General features: G+C 35.0%; 1 protein-coding gene across 2 annotated transcripts in view; it reads left to right on the forward strand.

Annotated features, from left to right (window-relative positions):
- Positions 1–754: 754 nt before the first annotated feature.
- LOC150109191 (man(5)GlcNAc(2)-PP-dolichol translocation protein RFT1) overlaps positions 755–15701 on the forward strand; it is a 153396-nt gene continuing 138449 nt past the window's right edge. For both annotated transcript variants that reach the window (XM_090406111.1, XM_090406120.1), the window contains exon 1: positions 755–931. In XM_090406111.1, the coding sequence (XP_090262237.1) occupies positions 869–931 (63 nt within the window). In that variant the 5' untranslated portion in view covers positions 755–868. The remainder of the gene's footprint in view (positions 932–15701) is intronic.

Here is a 15701-nt window from a genome sequence, read left to right on the forward strand (position 1 = left end):
CAGAGGAAGTAGAGATTGAACTGCATGGCGCTCGACCGCACAAAGGAAGACATGGGTTCAATTCTAGTCGTTGACTAGAGGAACATTTTCTATGCTTTTTTCTTCGGTTCCCGAGTTAGTCGATCTCTGGCACGGGCACGCCAGTTTCTTCTCCCGGAAACGTAGCTTTTTCGTCTCTTAAACTCAAGAAAATTGACCGTCGAACCCACACTATTTTCAGTCATTAAAAATATTGTGTTAGGATTAGGGACCACGAAATGGCGGTATTTGTTAGCCGTCTTTTCACTGCATGTTGATTAAATTAGTGATAGCCTTGGGCCAGCTATCTCTTATTGGCTATCAGTGGAGATTGAACTGCCCACTCAGTCTGCAAAAGTTAGATAGGGATAACACGGCTTCACCTACTCTCTATATGGGAATAAAATAAAAGACGTTAAGCTGATTCAGAGGAAGTAGAGTTTGAACTGATTACCCACCTATTACCTGATTACCCACCAACGCATTGATTACCCTATTATCGGAATGAATTCGCCTTCTTCTGCCATGCTCAGAAGTGTCGAGGAGTCTCACATTTGTGGTCGGGCAATATCCATGTGGATATCTACTAATATACTCTCCATATTCATGCTAACATTCGTTCTCTTTGTAATCATATTCCGTTAAAGCCACCTAATTATTTTCGACCATTCTAATTTTCAGGAACGTCATCTAGCGGATGTTATTCAAATGAGGCAACTTTATGTTGACGTTTTGATTGCATATGCTGAATCGAATAATTATTTACACGTGTTGATGTGTTGTCTCGCGTGGTTTGTAATAATGTGTTATATTTTCAAGTACTAGTTTTCTTTTATTTTTACACACAAACATGACAGATCAGTTTCTCCTCTCAGTTGCAGCAGAGTCTGCATCTTACAATATTATTCTACAGGTATCTTTCTCCCTTCTTATGTATCTCTGGGAAAAACATACATGTGATTGTTTAACCTGGCGATTCTGCTGTTCTCATCATTACTTTGTATTAATATTAATATAGCGTTACACTAGCCAGGGTTTTAAGGAGCTAAATTTTGATACGGAAGTATAATTACTATGTCCTAAGGAAAAGAAACTATCCTAAAATGTTGTGATTTTCGCACGTTTTGTACCCATTTCCTCTACAGTTGGTAGTGTTAGAACTGAACCTTATGGTTTTATGTATGAGGAATTTTTTGAAAAATTTTACAATATATTCTGATCTCCTCTCCCACACTCATATGTTAATGCATGATATCTATTCTGTAGTAATGTTATTTTCTGTATCATCCTGAATAGTTTTAGGGTAGTAACTTCCCTAAAACCTACTGTATCTTACTTTGTGAGAGGATAGAAGTTTTAAATAAAATTTTAAGCAACAGTTGAAAAAATAAAAAAAAAACAGTAAGTTGTTAGTAACCTGCAACCTTCATCTCCCTATTTTCCTGAAACGTTGCAGTCTACATTCCTCCTAAGCCATTCTTATACTTAACTTGCACAGTTCCAGTGTTATCTTTGTCAGATCCCCACCATTGCCCTATATCTTTATATCTGTACTGGGGAAGGGGCTCTGTGTCCATTTTTTGTACCTAATCATGACAACCCCCATTATCTTAATAATCATTGACAACATCATTACTGCCTTTTGATTGTTATCAGTGAACTTCAGCTTGCTGTCCATTGTCACTTCTAAATCTTGCTTTCTTTCACTGCTCCCCCACCAATGTGATATATCCTACAGTCTCCTCAATCCTGAATATAAAACCAGTATTCATCTTCTTTGGTCAATGGTACTAGCCCTGTCTTCCCAGTAGGCTTATAATCAGTAACGCACTCAGGATTTAATCTTGGGGGAGGTCCAAGTTGAGTAGACGATTTGAGAATATACACTACGCATCGCATACGACCTATGATTGAGCATCTGCAATGATCGCCAATTGATGGGAAGGAGGTGGAGAGGATCCAGAGACGAGTGAACAAGATGATAGCAGGTCTATGGAATGAACTTTATGAGAACAGGTTGAAGATTTGTGGATTGCAGAAATTGGTTGATAGGCGGAAAAGGGGTGATATGATTGAGACATTCAAATTACTGAAGGGTTTCTATAAGATTAATTCAGAAGATATTTTTGAGAATAGGACTGGTGGTGGGAGGACTAGGGGCCATACATGGAAGCTGGGCAAGAGTGCAGTTAGCAAGGGTGTTAGAGCTAGGTTTTTTACTTGGAGAGTGGTGAATGAGTGGAATAAGCTGCCAGAGTCTGTTGTGGGTGCCATGACTGTGAATGAGTTCAAGGCGAGGTATGATAGATACTTTGTGAATGTCGAATAGTTGTTCTTGACATGATGTTAGGGCCTCCTTCGATGTGTCTAAGGCCGCCTGAGTTGCCCGTAATAATAATAATAAGTAGTAGTAGTAGTATAGAAATAGAAAACATGATACAACATAAATTTAAAAAAATGAATTTTAATTAGGAAAAGATTTTTGGATAATTTTCTAGTGTTTTTTTTCCATTTTCTTTTTTTTGGGGGAAGGGCCCTCTTCCCCCCCCCTCTGGGTGCACCACTGATCCTCTCAAACTTTCATTATTAGCAAACAACTTGATATAAACTTTCTAATCCCATAGCATGTACAGGATCAGTAATAGAAAATATAAAGTAGTGGCCCATGGACAGCCATGAGATGCTATACTGCTATGAGACATTGAGAAGAACAAATGGTCTTTGGTGTAAAAGCTCTGTTTGAATCCTGTCCAGAAAACAAATATCATATGGACTTTTAAGCTAACATTGAGGCTGGTTTCACATGAAGGTAATGGGGTTTTTTGTGCAGATCAGACATACCAGCCACTGAATAAACACCTAATAGACATAACATTTATCTTTATAGCCTGGGTTGCCTTGATACAAACCAACTTGTATACCGAGATAAACTTTTTTTAATCTTGTATCTTTGTCTGTCTAGTGTACTATTTTGATCTGTTAGATATCTATCACTTATGTAGGCCATCAGTGTATTATTGCCCACTCCTATCAATCCATCTCCGTTATGCCATAACCTGCCATATAGTGTATTGTCACACACCATTGTAAAACCAAGGAATATTATGGTGTGTCCGTTATCCTTATATCTCAATTATTAATTTGCGAAATATGAATTGTTATTAATACAGCTCTTTCTCTTTATGAGCATCATAATGGTTTCCAGTTTATGTTCCTCTCTAACCACTAATGAATTCTCTCACTAATCTTTGCACATTGCAACTATCTTCTTCCCTTTCCATGCTTTGAAACCTTGCCAGTATTAATACTCAGATCAAATCAAGGCTGCTGCTGCTAATTCTTTTTGCACTTCCTCAATTCAAGTGTATTATAAAAAGGGGGGGGGAATTGCATTATCACCCTATTTATAATACCATAATTGTTATGAATGGCCTATGCAGTTATGTAGATTAGTGTTTATATATTATTATTGTTATACGGTATCTCCACGGAGTCTGGACCCCCACTGTAGGAGATCCACACTAACTATTAAGCACAAAGCTCTCATACCTCTCTTTAAAGTCATTCACTGTCACGGAACTTGCAACTAATTCTGGCAATTCATTCCACTCATTCACAACTCTCACTGTCGGTGCCAGGTTATTTTGCACCCTAGGCAAAGTTTACAAGTGCACCCCTTATTTCATAAACTAAAATGTTTCTAACTGACATTAAACAAAATAAAATTGTCTTTCAGGTTAAATTAATAGGGCTTTTTTTATTTTCTTTTTTAATTAATTTGAAAATTCTCTGTTATAATTCATTTACAAAAAAAAGTTATAAAATACTGAAATTTAATATTTTAAAATGTTAACATTTTAAAATATTTATCTTAACTGAATTTTAAATAGTGGTAAGTTCAAATCATTTAGGTAAGGAACAAAAAAGAACCAAGAGTTAAATAGTAAAATAGTGTGATGTGTGAGAGATAAGAAAAAAGAATCGATACCTAAATCATATATCACTATTTAATTTTGATATATTAGTAAAGTATGAATAAAGCATAACTTGAAGTTTTGCACCCCTTCATAGCTTGGGCCCTAGGTGGTTGCCTAGTTTGCCTAAATAGTAATGCCAGCCCTGACTACTATCCATGCAAAAAATCTGATCCATACACACACTCCTACTAACCACATTTTATATAAACTTCCATGGATAGCTCTTGGTTCTCTGACTATTTGTCATGTATTGAAAATTTTCCTTTGCATCAGTTTTATAAAAAGGGACATAAGAAACAGATGGAAAATATACTTTGAGAGACTTTTGAATGAGGAAAATGCAAGGACTCACAGAGAAGATGGGCAGCCTCCTGAGGGGATGGTGCAGAACATCAGTAGAGTGGAAGTGACGGAGGCCATGAAGAGAATGAGGAATGGAAAATTGGTGGGCCCCGACAGAATTCCAGTGGAGGCATGGAAGGCACTGCGGAAAGAGGGAATTGACCTTCTGTGGGACCTGTTCATGAAAGTTTGCCAACAGGAAAATATACCTGAGGAATGGAGGAAGAGTACTCTTGTCCCCATCTACAAGGGTAAAGGGGATGTACAAGACTGTAAAAATTACAGAGGAATAAAGTTGATGTCCCACACAATGAAAATCCTAGAAAGGGTTCTTGATAGTAGATTGAGGAAGGAGGTGGAGATTGCAAAGGAATAATTTGGCTTCATGCCTGGTAGATCAACAACAGATGCTATCTTTGAGTTATGGCAGATGATGGAAAAGTATCAAGAGAAACAAAGGGAGCTACATCTGGCATTTATTGATCTGGAGAAAGCGTATGATAGCGTGTCAAGGCAAGAAGTCTGGAGGTGTCTGAGGGAGAAGGTGCTGGAGAAATATGTCAGGTTGGTGCGGGAAATGTACAGAAAAGTGAAGACAAGTGTTCTGACCTGTCTGGAACAGACAGAAAGTTTTCAAGTAACAGTTGGCTTGCATCAAGGGTCAGCATTAAGTCCATTTCTGTTTAATATTGTGATGGAGGTAGTAACAGAGGAGGTGAGAGAAGATGCGCCTTGGACAATGTTGTATGCAGATGACATCTTGCTGTGTGCATATTCAAGAGAAGAAGCAGGAACTAAACTGGAAAGATGGAGAAAAGCACTGTAAGAGAGAGTTATGAGACTGAGCAGAAGTAAGACAGAGTATATGTGTTGCACAGTGGGAGGCAGACAGGAGACAGATCTGGAGCTGGAAGAAAATGTCATCAGGAAGGTGAGAGACTTTAGATACTTAAGTTCAACAGTGGAAGAAGATGGAGGAGCTGAGAAGGAAGTGGGATGCAGGTTACAAGCGGGTTGGAGGAACTGGAGGGAGATGGCTGGAGTGTTATGCGATAAGAGGGTGCTGATCAATCTGAAAGGCAAAATCTATAGGACAGTAGTGAGGCCAGTTATGACATATGCTATAGAAACTGTGGCCCTGAGGAAAAATAACATCAGCAGGATGGATGTAGCAGAGATGAGAATGCTTAGGTGGATGTGCGTTGTGACCAGAAAGGATCGTCTGAGAAATGACTATGTCAGGGGAACAGTGAAAGTTACGAACTTAGAGCGAAAATACAGGAGGCAAGGTTGAGATGGTTTGGTCATGTGATGTGGAGGGAGGACGAATATGTGGGAAGAAGGGTCATGCAGATGGATGTGCAAGGAAGGCAGAAGCGTGGGTGGCCAAAGAAGAGATGGCGGGAGCTGGTAGAAGAGGACTTGAGGATGAAGAACTTGGATGTGGTGACAGCCCAAGACAGGAAGGTGTGGAGGAGACTCATTACAACAGTGACCCCACTCAAGTGGGAGAAGCTGCAGAAGAAGAAAGAAGAAGATCAGTTTTATAAAAACCTCTTTAATATCTTAAAAGTTTCTATCATGCCCCCTCTTTTATGCCTATCAACTAAACTTTGTAACCCACAAACCTTCAACTAATCCTCATAGCATTTCACAGACCTATCACCAATTTGGTCACTTGTCTCTGAATCTTCTCTACCATCTCTTGGTCCCCAAGAAACCCGGATGACCAAATCTGTGCCCAGTAGTAAATATATGACTGAATAATGGCTTTATACTTCCCTATCTTTACTTGCTAGTGTGTTTTACAACATCCAAAGTAATCTTTTGAACTATTTTGCTTTTGGTGGTTCTGCAATTCAGAACCATCAATGTGATATATGGTATGTAACCTTGTCAACCCGAAGTACATAATCTTACATTTTGCAACATTAAATTGACAGTCAGTATCCTTTGTCCATAATGCCAAATATCAAACCATATATGAAAAGTTGCAAAATCTATACTAGATTATGGCAGTGTGTGGGTAAAGCTGATTAATTATATTTACAAATGATACTCTCGGGGGAGGGGGGGACCCTGTAACCCCTAGAGAGCACATCCCCTGGGTGGCGGATAGGGGAGCCCACCATGTGTGTGTGTATGGTGGGGTGGTTCGAATATACTGAATAAGGACTCATGGACCAACAGGGCCATAAGGGGCAATCATCTTGATTGTAAGGGAAGTGGCACTCCCATGGACCTCTAGCCTCTTCTTCTACTTTGAGGAAGATCCACTTGCTTTAATCTTTCCTATAAGTCCTTATCAGCCAACTCTTCTTATTTTATGACCCCCTATGCTATTAGAGTACTCAAGGGCCATAGGGTCTTTTCATTTCTGGCCTTACAACTATGCCCTCTCAATAAACCTTACTATAATTCTTCTATAATCTACTCTTTCCCCCTTCAATATACCCTATTCCTCCTATGGGTTTAAATTTGGGAGAAGGCTAGTTCAGAAGCCTTAAGGTAGCAGCCCTACCACTGAACTATCCCATTGCCATGCTAGTTCCCCTGACATGGAGAACATAATTCTACTTGTATGCTGACAGAAAAAGATAATTGAGCTGAATCTATGGAAAACGACCCTGTAATGGAAAAAGTAAAACAAAAATGGAAACGATAAAATATAATACACATAGCAAACTGGAATGTAAGAGGAATAGCATATAAAGAAATAGAATTAGACCAACTATGAAATGAAAGAAATTTTAAAATAGCAGTAATCACTGAAACAGAAAAGAAATTAAAAGGAACTATGAGAACCAAAAATTTTAATGTGATATACAGTGGAGTTGACAGAGACCAAAGAGCACAAGCAGGAGTCATGATTTGGAGTCATAACTCCCTTTCAAAACAGTTAAAACATTATAAATTATGGAATGAAGAATAATAGAAGCTAGAATCAAAATAGATAGAGGCTATTTAACAATAATTTGTGTATATGCCCCAGAAGGAGGAAGAGAACAGAATAATATTGATTTTTATAATCAGCTACAAAACATATATAATAAAATAAATAAAAATTATTACGTAATTTTAGCAGGAGACTTAAATGCAAGAATTGGAAACACGAAAATTAATAATAATATAGGAATACATGGAGAACATATTCTAAACAGGAATGGTAAAAAATTAATTGACTTTGTAGTTTACAATAACCTAAAAATAATGAATTCCTTCTATAAACATAAAGACATATGTAAATATACTTGGGCAGCAAGAGGATGGAAATCAATATTAGATTATTTTATATTAAATGAAAAGACATCAAAATTTTCACTAGATGTTAAAGTTCATAGAGGATATGAAATAAGCAGTGATTACTTCCTTGTTAAAATAAAATTAAGATTGCCACCTAAATGGCTAGAATTAATAAGAACAGAAAGAAAATTTGAAACATTTGTTTATAAAACTAGACTATTGAATGACACAAATGTACAATGGCTATATGAACAAAGAATTAACCAATATGTAGATAAAATAAAACAAAATGAAGAAATAGAAATAGAATGGCTTAATATAAAAACAATACTAAATGCAGCAGCAAATGAAAGCTTAGGAAAGACCAAAAAATTCAATAAAAGGAAAAAACTGACGATCTGGGATGATACAATCAAAGAAATAATCAAAACGAAAAAAGAAGCCTATCACAAATGGTTAAGCAGTAAAAGATTAGAAGATGAAATAGAATATAAAAGAATAAGAGCCATAGCTAAAAGAGAAGTCAGAAAAAAACATAGAGAATCATGGAACAAATTTGTTTCTAATTTAGAACATGATTTATATAAAATAAGACCCAATGTATATAAGATTTTGAAACACTTCAATGCAGATACCAAAGAAAATATAAAATTAAACACTGAATTGAAATTAGAAGAATTTCTAAATTACTACATAGAATTGTGGACAGACAAATGTTTTAGAAAAGACAACTGGCAAACAATTAATGAAAATGAAAAGGAAATAACTAAAGAAGAATTAGAAATCAGCCTGAAAGAAACAAGAAACAGAAAATCACCTGGAGAAGATAAGCTAGGTTCAGAACTATATAAATACGCAGGAACAAGATTCAAAGAAAGACTCTTATTATTTTTAAAAAAAATTTATTCAACTTGTATACCCCCAATAGAATGGAAAAAAGCAATTTTGATTCCTATCTTTAAAAAAGGCAATAGAGATGACCCTAAAAACTATAGAGGTATCAGTATACTAAAATCCTGTTACAAAATATATAGCAGAATCTTAAATAGCAAACTAATGAAATATACCAAAAACTTTATTTTAGAACAAATGGATTTAGAAAAGGACGATCGTGTATAGACCCAGCCTTTTGCCTAAAATTAATAATAGAGAAAAGAAGATAATACAATTTGGAAACACATATTGCATTTATTGACTTTGAAAAAGCATTTGACAAAGTTAAAAGAAACATATTATTTAACATATTAAAAGAAAGACAAATACCGAATAATATCCTGAAAGCTATCACAAGTATATATGAAAATAATCAAATACAAATAAGATTAAATCACGAGCTATCATATACGAGAGAGATATACCAAGGGGTCCGACAGGGATGTCCCCTCTCAGCAACTCTTTTTAATATTTACTTAAATGAAATAATAATAAAATGGAATAAAAATTTACATCAAGGAATTAAACTTTCTCCTACAGTGAACTTAAACACTCTCCTTTTTGCCGACGACCAAATAATAATTACAAATTCTGAAGATAACTTACAGAAAGCTATTTTAGATCTAAATGAGATATCCAAAGATTATGGTATGATAATATCAACAGAAAAATCAAAAACTATGGCCTTTAAAGGACAAGATCCAGCAAGAACTAAAATAGTAATAGATAACAAGATCTTAGAACAGGTGAAGTCATTTAACTACCTAGGATGTATGATCACATATGAAAATGAAAAAGATATAAATGTAAAAATTGCAAAATTTTAAAAATAACAGGTGTAATTAACTCTATATTTAAAGCAAACCGGACTAAAAGTATACAGTACGTTAGCCCTACCAGTCTTAATGTATGGAAGCGAAATCTGGACAATAAAACAAACAAACAAACAAAGATTAATAACAGCTGAAATGAAGTTTATGAGAAAAACTGCAAAGCATACCCTATTTGATCACAAAAGAAATGAAGAAATTATGAAAGAATTAAACCAAGAACCAGTAATAGAAAAAATTAGAAAATATAAACATAAATGGATGGAACACGTTCAAAGAATGAAAACAGAAAGATTACCAAAACAAGCCTTAAAGTACAAGCCATTAGGAAAAAGAAAACCGGTCCTCATAAAAGATTCAACGATGACTTCTAAGGCCGGAACAGGCCATGCTAGGCCTAAATGCTTGATACGCATGATGATGACAAATGATACAGTAGCATTATTGTATAAAGATGATTCATTTTCTCAGCAGTTGAACCCAGAATTATGTTTTGTATATCATACCACTGACAGTTGTAGAAAGTTTTTTCACATGGTTATAAATTAAATTAAAAATGCCAAGAAATGATATTCTTGTTCAATCCTTTATTCAGCAAAGTTTGCATGTGAAGTATCTTCACAACTAGACTATTTGTATATAGTGGCTGCTGCTGACTTTATATTAATTGCTGTTGTATCCAATAATGCAAGGCACTCATCCTTTCAGGTGTGTATAATGCTATACATTATGTTAAGGGGCACTACCCGGACTACTGTAGAGTGATCTACAAGATCATTCTGAATCTCACTGTATGCCCCAAAAGGATCACTCTTAAACTCATCACGCTCTCTCAGTGGCTCTGCTCAGTGACAAGCAAAAATCTACCACCAGACAGAATCGCTCCACTTCCTGATTATTAAATGTCATCAGTGGGAACCAGACCCAGAAAAGATACTAAGATTGAAATAATGCATAAGTTATGTATATCATATGTAAAGTAATGAAATTGTGTTTCACCTTGTTATTAAAATACTCAGGATTAAAGCTAGATGGAAAGTTTTTTCACTTGGTTATAATTTAAATTAAAAATGCAAGGAAATTATTTAAAAAATTCAAAAAACTTTCTACAACCTCCCCCTTCACCTTGAGAAGCCATTCTCAACCTCACTCTTGAAAAATATGGGTGGTGCATATCTGTGAGATTCATTCTTGGTATTTCATCACAGTGACCAGAAACATCTAGTCATGTCTAGTAAATAGCTTACTTCAGACTCTAGGCTTTACCTCATTTTTTTCATCCTTGTATCAGTCTTTCTAATCTTTACCTGTATGGTGTTCCCTGATGAGAGTTTGACTTTGTAAATACAGAAAATAATAATTATTTTTTCTCATAACATACATATTGTCATCACATTATGAAAAGATCAACATCTTGGTGTTGAAAATTAAGATGGAAGTGGATGTCACTGAGTTTGCGTTGACACCATGTATGTTCATGAAAATAGTAAACATTTTGCGTAATGCAGAATATTTAAACTTTTTTGGTATTTTAGGTAAGGGTTTTGATGGTGCAACTTGTGCTTGCATATTAAGTTCTGATTGAAGGATTTTTTTTTTCTTTCATATTTTTGCTATATTAGATGCACTAATAGTATAATACCTTTCTGGAACATATAATTTTTTCTTTTGCTTAAGCTACTGAAAAAAAAAAAAAAACATGAATTTACCAATGTAATGAACATGATAGGCAGTCACTCATTTGGATTGGTTAATACTAATTGGCTGGAACTTGATGTAAAGGAACTTTCTGCTCCACACAAAAACATTGTGTGGAGCAGAAATTGTAATGTACTATGGGTTGAACTTTCATGTGTGATAAAAAATATTGTAGCAATACATGGACAGGAAATTCATATTCGTATTTTAGGGTGGAAATGACAATGTTGATGATATAATATTGAAAATAATTTAATTACCATATCCCATATTTTGCCAGTATCATATTGCCATCTTCAGTAAACAATATACAGATAAAGATATATCCATATATTCACTATATAAGTTAATGAGAACAGAAAATTGTGGGGATAAAAGAAATTTTTTAACATTGGATTTGAAAACCAACACATTATTCTTTTTAGGCAGTATATAAGAGATGCTGTTTCAAAAGTTATAGTGGAGAATGAACAAAGAAAAAAGAAAAAGTTATGTATATCATATGTAAATATATCATATGAGTTTAGAGTTGAACCATGAAGAAATGTTAAGTAGCTGTATATGCTTTAAAAGATTTAGATACCAGTGAGGAAATTAATGATGCCAATTCCAAAAAATACTGATTATGGAAATGTCTCAACCTATAGTACCTTAGTTGGACACATCATATTGCAATGAAAGGAAGGTGTTGAAATCTATGTAAAAAAATAAAATAAAAATGTTGATGTAACTTATCTCATCTTATTGTATGAGAGATGAGATGAGTTATTAATTAACCTAATTGTTTTCTTCTTTTTTTCTGAGCAAGAATTTTTAGGGAGCTATAAAATTCAGTGGTGAGATGGATTGCACAGAATTAGCAGTAATTCAGAGGTAAAGTAATACCTAAGAGCAATGTGCAGCCCTTTAAACATGTAACCGCTGCTATTTATCTTTCTAGTCTACAAGTACATGCCATGAACACTTCTCAGTTTAGTTTGTCAAAAGTTTAGTCTGCACAAATCCGAGCAGAGCACATTCACTACAAATCTTGTCAAAGGTTAATCATTGAAGCAGTGTCAAATATAAAATAGTTAAAATAGGAACAAAATAATGATCATGTGTACATGGTGTTTGTGATAGTTACTTGAATTCTCTTATGTAAATGACTCATTTTAATTAAGCATTGTGCTATTAAGCAGGTGAAATAAGAGGACATTGAAATTGCTGTCATTTTTGAACATAACTGAAATAAATATATAGAAACCTTCTGAACAGTGCCAGTCTCTCAGCATTTTTAAAGACGAAAATTACAGTGCACTCGCCTGATGTTGAGATACATTGAAACACTCACTGAATAAATTCCTTAGAAAAAAGTCACATTAATTCGAACTTAATTGATGTTTGTTACATTTGGGTATTAATAAATAACATTTCAATATTTTTTTTTCCCTTATTCCTGCGAAGGTTTCAGTGGTTTAAGAAGTTCAATATAGTTATTCCAATTTTGTGACCACATTTATTAAAGAAAACTGTTTTTAAAACTAAACAAGTACTAAAAAAACAACACCCAACAAATAAGTTTTGTAAGTCGTCAGGCTAACATTTTCAGAGGTAAATTTGTGTTCTCTAAAAGTGCTTTAAACTTTTAGAGAACTAAAAGTTTAAAGCACAAACTACTAGAAATTACAAAAATTAGTTCATTTGTTGGTATTGTGATCATCTAAACAGTTCGTTAAAAAACTGAATAACAGATCTATACAACCATTAATGCGTGTTAGCTGGTGACAATGCTGTTTGTTGTTGCGTTCTGTTGTTTATGCTCACGCTGTCTGAGGTCTGAAATTGGTGAATTTTTAATAAACGATGACCAAACTTAATTTAAAATCTAACCTTGGTTTTTGTTGCATTGCGTAGGAATTTTAATCATATTTGCTGCCTCTGTTGCATTGCATAGGAATTTTAATCATATTTGCTGCCTCTTTGAATTTTCTTGTGAAACAATTCTTATCTATATAGGACATGTTTATTCTATCCCAGAGTACATCATGGCTGGTTTGAGGTTGTGTGAAATGCTATTCCTGATTTATGTTCTCTCTTAATTTGTATGTCCTTTTGATGTTCACTCATGCGGATTTCTCTCGATCTCCCCATCTGGTCCATATAGCAGATGCAACAGGAACAGTGAATATTATAAACCCCTGGTTTTTTCATTGGATGATGTGAAGGTTTCGGAGGATGAAGAGATCTTGATAATTTTTTCAAGTAGTAGGAAAGTCACTTTTATGTTGTATTTGTAGAGAAGTTTGGCTAATTTATCTTAATTTATTAAAAAGTATATTTTTTTTTGTTTGTCTGCTTGTTTGTTTTTTCTTAATAAAACATCTTCCCACTCTATTCCATTGTACGAAATGGAATAGAGCGGGAAGTGTGTGTTTCGTGTTCAGTTGCAAGCCCACATCCTGGTAGATACTTATATGCCATTTGAGATCATGATCCTGCCCCAAAAACTTCAAAATTTCAAAACTTAAGCTTCCGTGTCAAGAGCAAATTTTGTCCTCCGGACCTGCATTGTATCTTGAACAACAGGCCCTACTTATATCATTTGAACAAAACAGTTGCAACAACAACAAAAACCCTCACAGACTCCTTAAAAGGAAAACAAACTTCCTCCTCCCCCATCCAGACTATACCATATCTCTGTCCTGCATTAAAAGTATCAACCTTCCTGATAGAAATGAAAGACTGCCAGGAGAGGAGATGGAACCCAGTATTTTGGACAGAACCACCTTGTTAAGAAGAAAAGAACATAAAAATATATTTGTCATAGGCAACCTAAAAGCAAACTAGCACATGCAAATTTTGTTGCTTACACTGGGATGAAGGATTAAACAAGAGTATAATTTACTCAGTAATCAAGTGAAACAAACCTTCTGCATCATTATCATTTGTGTATAACACTTGTCTTTTCAAATTTTGCAGTGATTCTACATCAGAAACATTCCTTATTTCTTTATTATTCTGAGCATTGTTGGCAAATATTTGCTGGCCTTGTTGGCTGTAAAAGACTTCCTCATAGGCTTGAATCCTGCTCTAGATGTGGATGTTTGTGAATGTCTTTGAATAGTAGAGGAATTTAATTGCCTAGTATAACACTACCAGAATGTACTTATGTATAATAGGTTCACATCGTACTATAATATTTTCTACTGTCTGCATCATTGTAATTTGTATATTATTTTTTCTGCCTATATATGTAATAACTCTTTATTTTTACTCTCTTCTACTGTATTCCTAATTCTTTATAGCTTTACTCTAATGCGCTTTTTTCCTCTCTGAATCTTTCTTGCTTATAATATTACATACTGTGTTTATCTACCCTTCACACTACAAGTCTTATTCCTAAGATACTAGAAAATTTATTTCATTTAGACTGTGCCACTAATATCATTTAATTAGCATAAAACTCAATAATACGGCCGGCAGATTTCTCTCTCTCTAACACAAATTCCTTCAATAAAACTTTACACAAACAGTCGTGGTCTATTCTTTTACTTAACTTTACACTTCGGCTATCTCACTTAGTGTCCCGCTCACAAGTCCAATTTATTTAGGAACAGTGCAGTTGTAAAATAAATAATCAGACAGCACTCCTTTAACAAAAAAAATCAAAACACATTTTACATTACTATGAAATATACATGAATTAAACAATAGGGAGATTGCTTTCTCTATCCATCTATAAAAATTCTTGAGCACAAATTAGAACCTTTTTACTTCAACATTAATTAATTTCTTTAACTCAAAAACCTATTAACTCTCTGCTTGCAAATTTAACATATTAAACTCCTAGTTTACTTGCAAAGAAGTTAGAGTTATTTTTACAAATTTGATATCAATTTCCAACATGCCAGTTGACTCTCTTAAGGACACTTCTTATCACTATTAAACAAAAATCTTAAACGTCCTTCTGTTATACAAAAGTGTGTAACATAAAGACTCTGTATCGCACATTCAGTCAAAACTCTTTCACTAAAAGTTCTATGGCAATTCTTTCATCTCAGATCTCGAGCTTCCTTCAGGAAATTTGGCTTCAGTAGTATCTCATTGGAAAAATAGCAGGCTGTAAACAGCGACTTGTGGTACTCATACAGCTCTGGCAAAATGTCGTTCTCCCACGGCGAAAAGAAAAACTTCCAAGTGAAGCTGCTTCAGATAATTTACATCGCCTTTTCTCCTCTGCTTTGGCTTGCCAAAAATGCCTGGACAACTGCTCTCAAATAGCTTGAACTCCCGCCTCTAAGAAACGGTAATTCCTGCCAACTGTCTCCTTTGACTCTCGAATGGGATCCCTCTCTCTTCTCAGCGACTGGAAGCTCTTCCAATAACTAAAACTGCCGCCAACTCTCTGCTTTGGGAATTTACATCGGCTTTTCTCCTGTGGCTTAGGATCTGGAAACTTAGGATCCTTAGCCTCTGGAAACCCTCTCTCTGGCCTAGAAGTCGTCTCTCTCTTGGGAAGCTCCCTATGCTTGGCTCTGTCCCTTTTTATTATGCCTTCTCTGAGACCTCGCATGAAGTTTGTAACCCCCAAAGAACTCGGCATGACTCTTTCATCTTCTTTCTGTTCTCCTCCACTTTCTTTTGATTGTAAGTTGCCGGCTATCGGAAAGTTGTTTGA

Source organism: Typopeltis vanoorti, chromosome 2 (genome assembly GCF_054136105.1).
Source record: "Typopeltis vanoorti isolate ZY-2024b chromosome 2, IOZ_Tvanoo_1.0, whole genome shotgun sequence".
Lineage (NCBI taxonomy): Eukaryota > Metazoa > Arthropoda > Arachnida > Uropygi > Thelyphonidae > Typopeltis > Typopeltis vanoorti.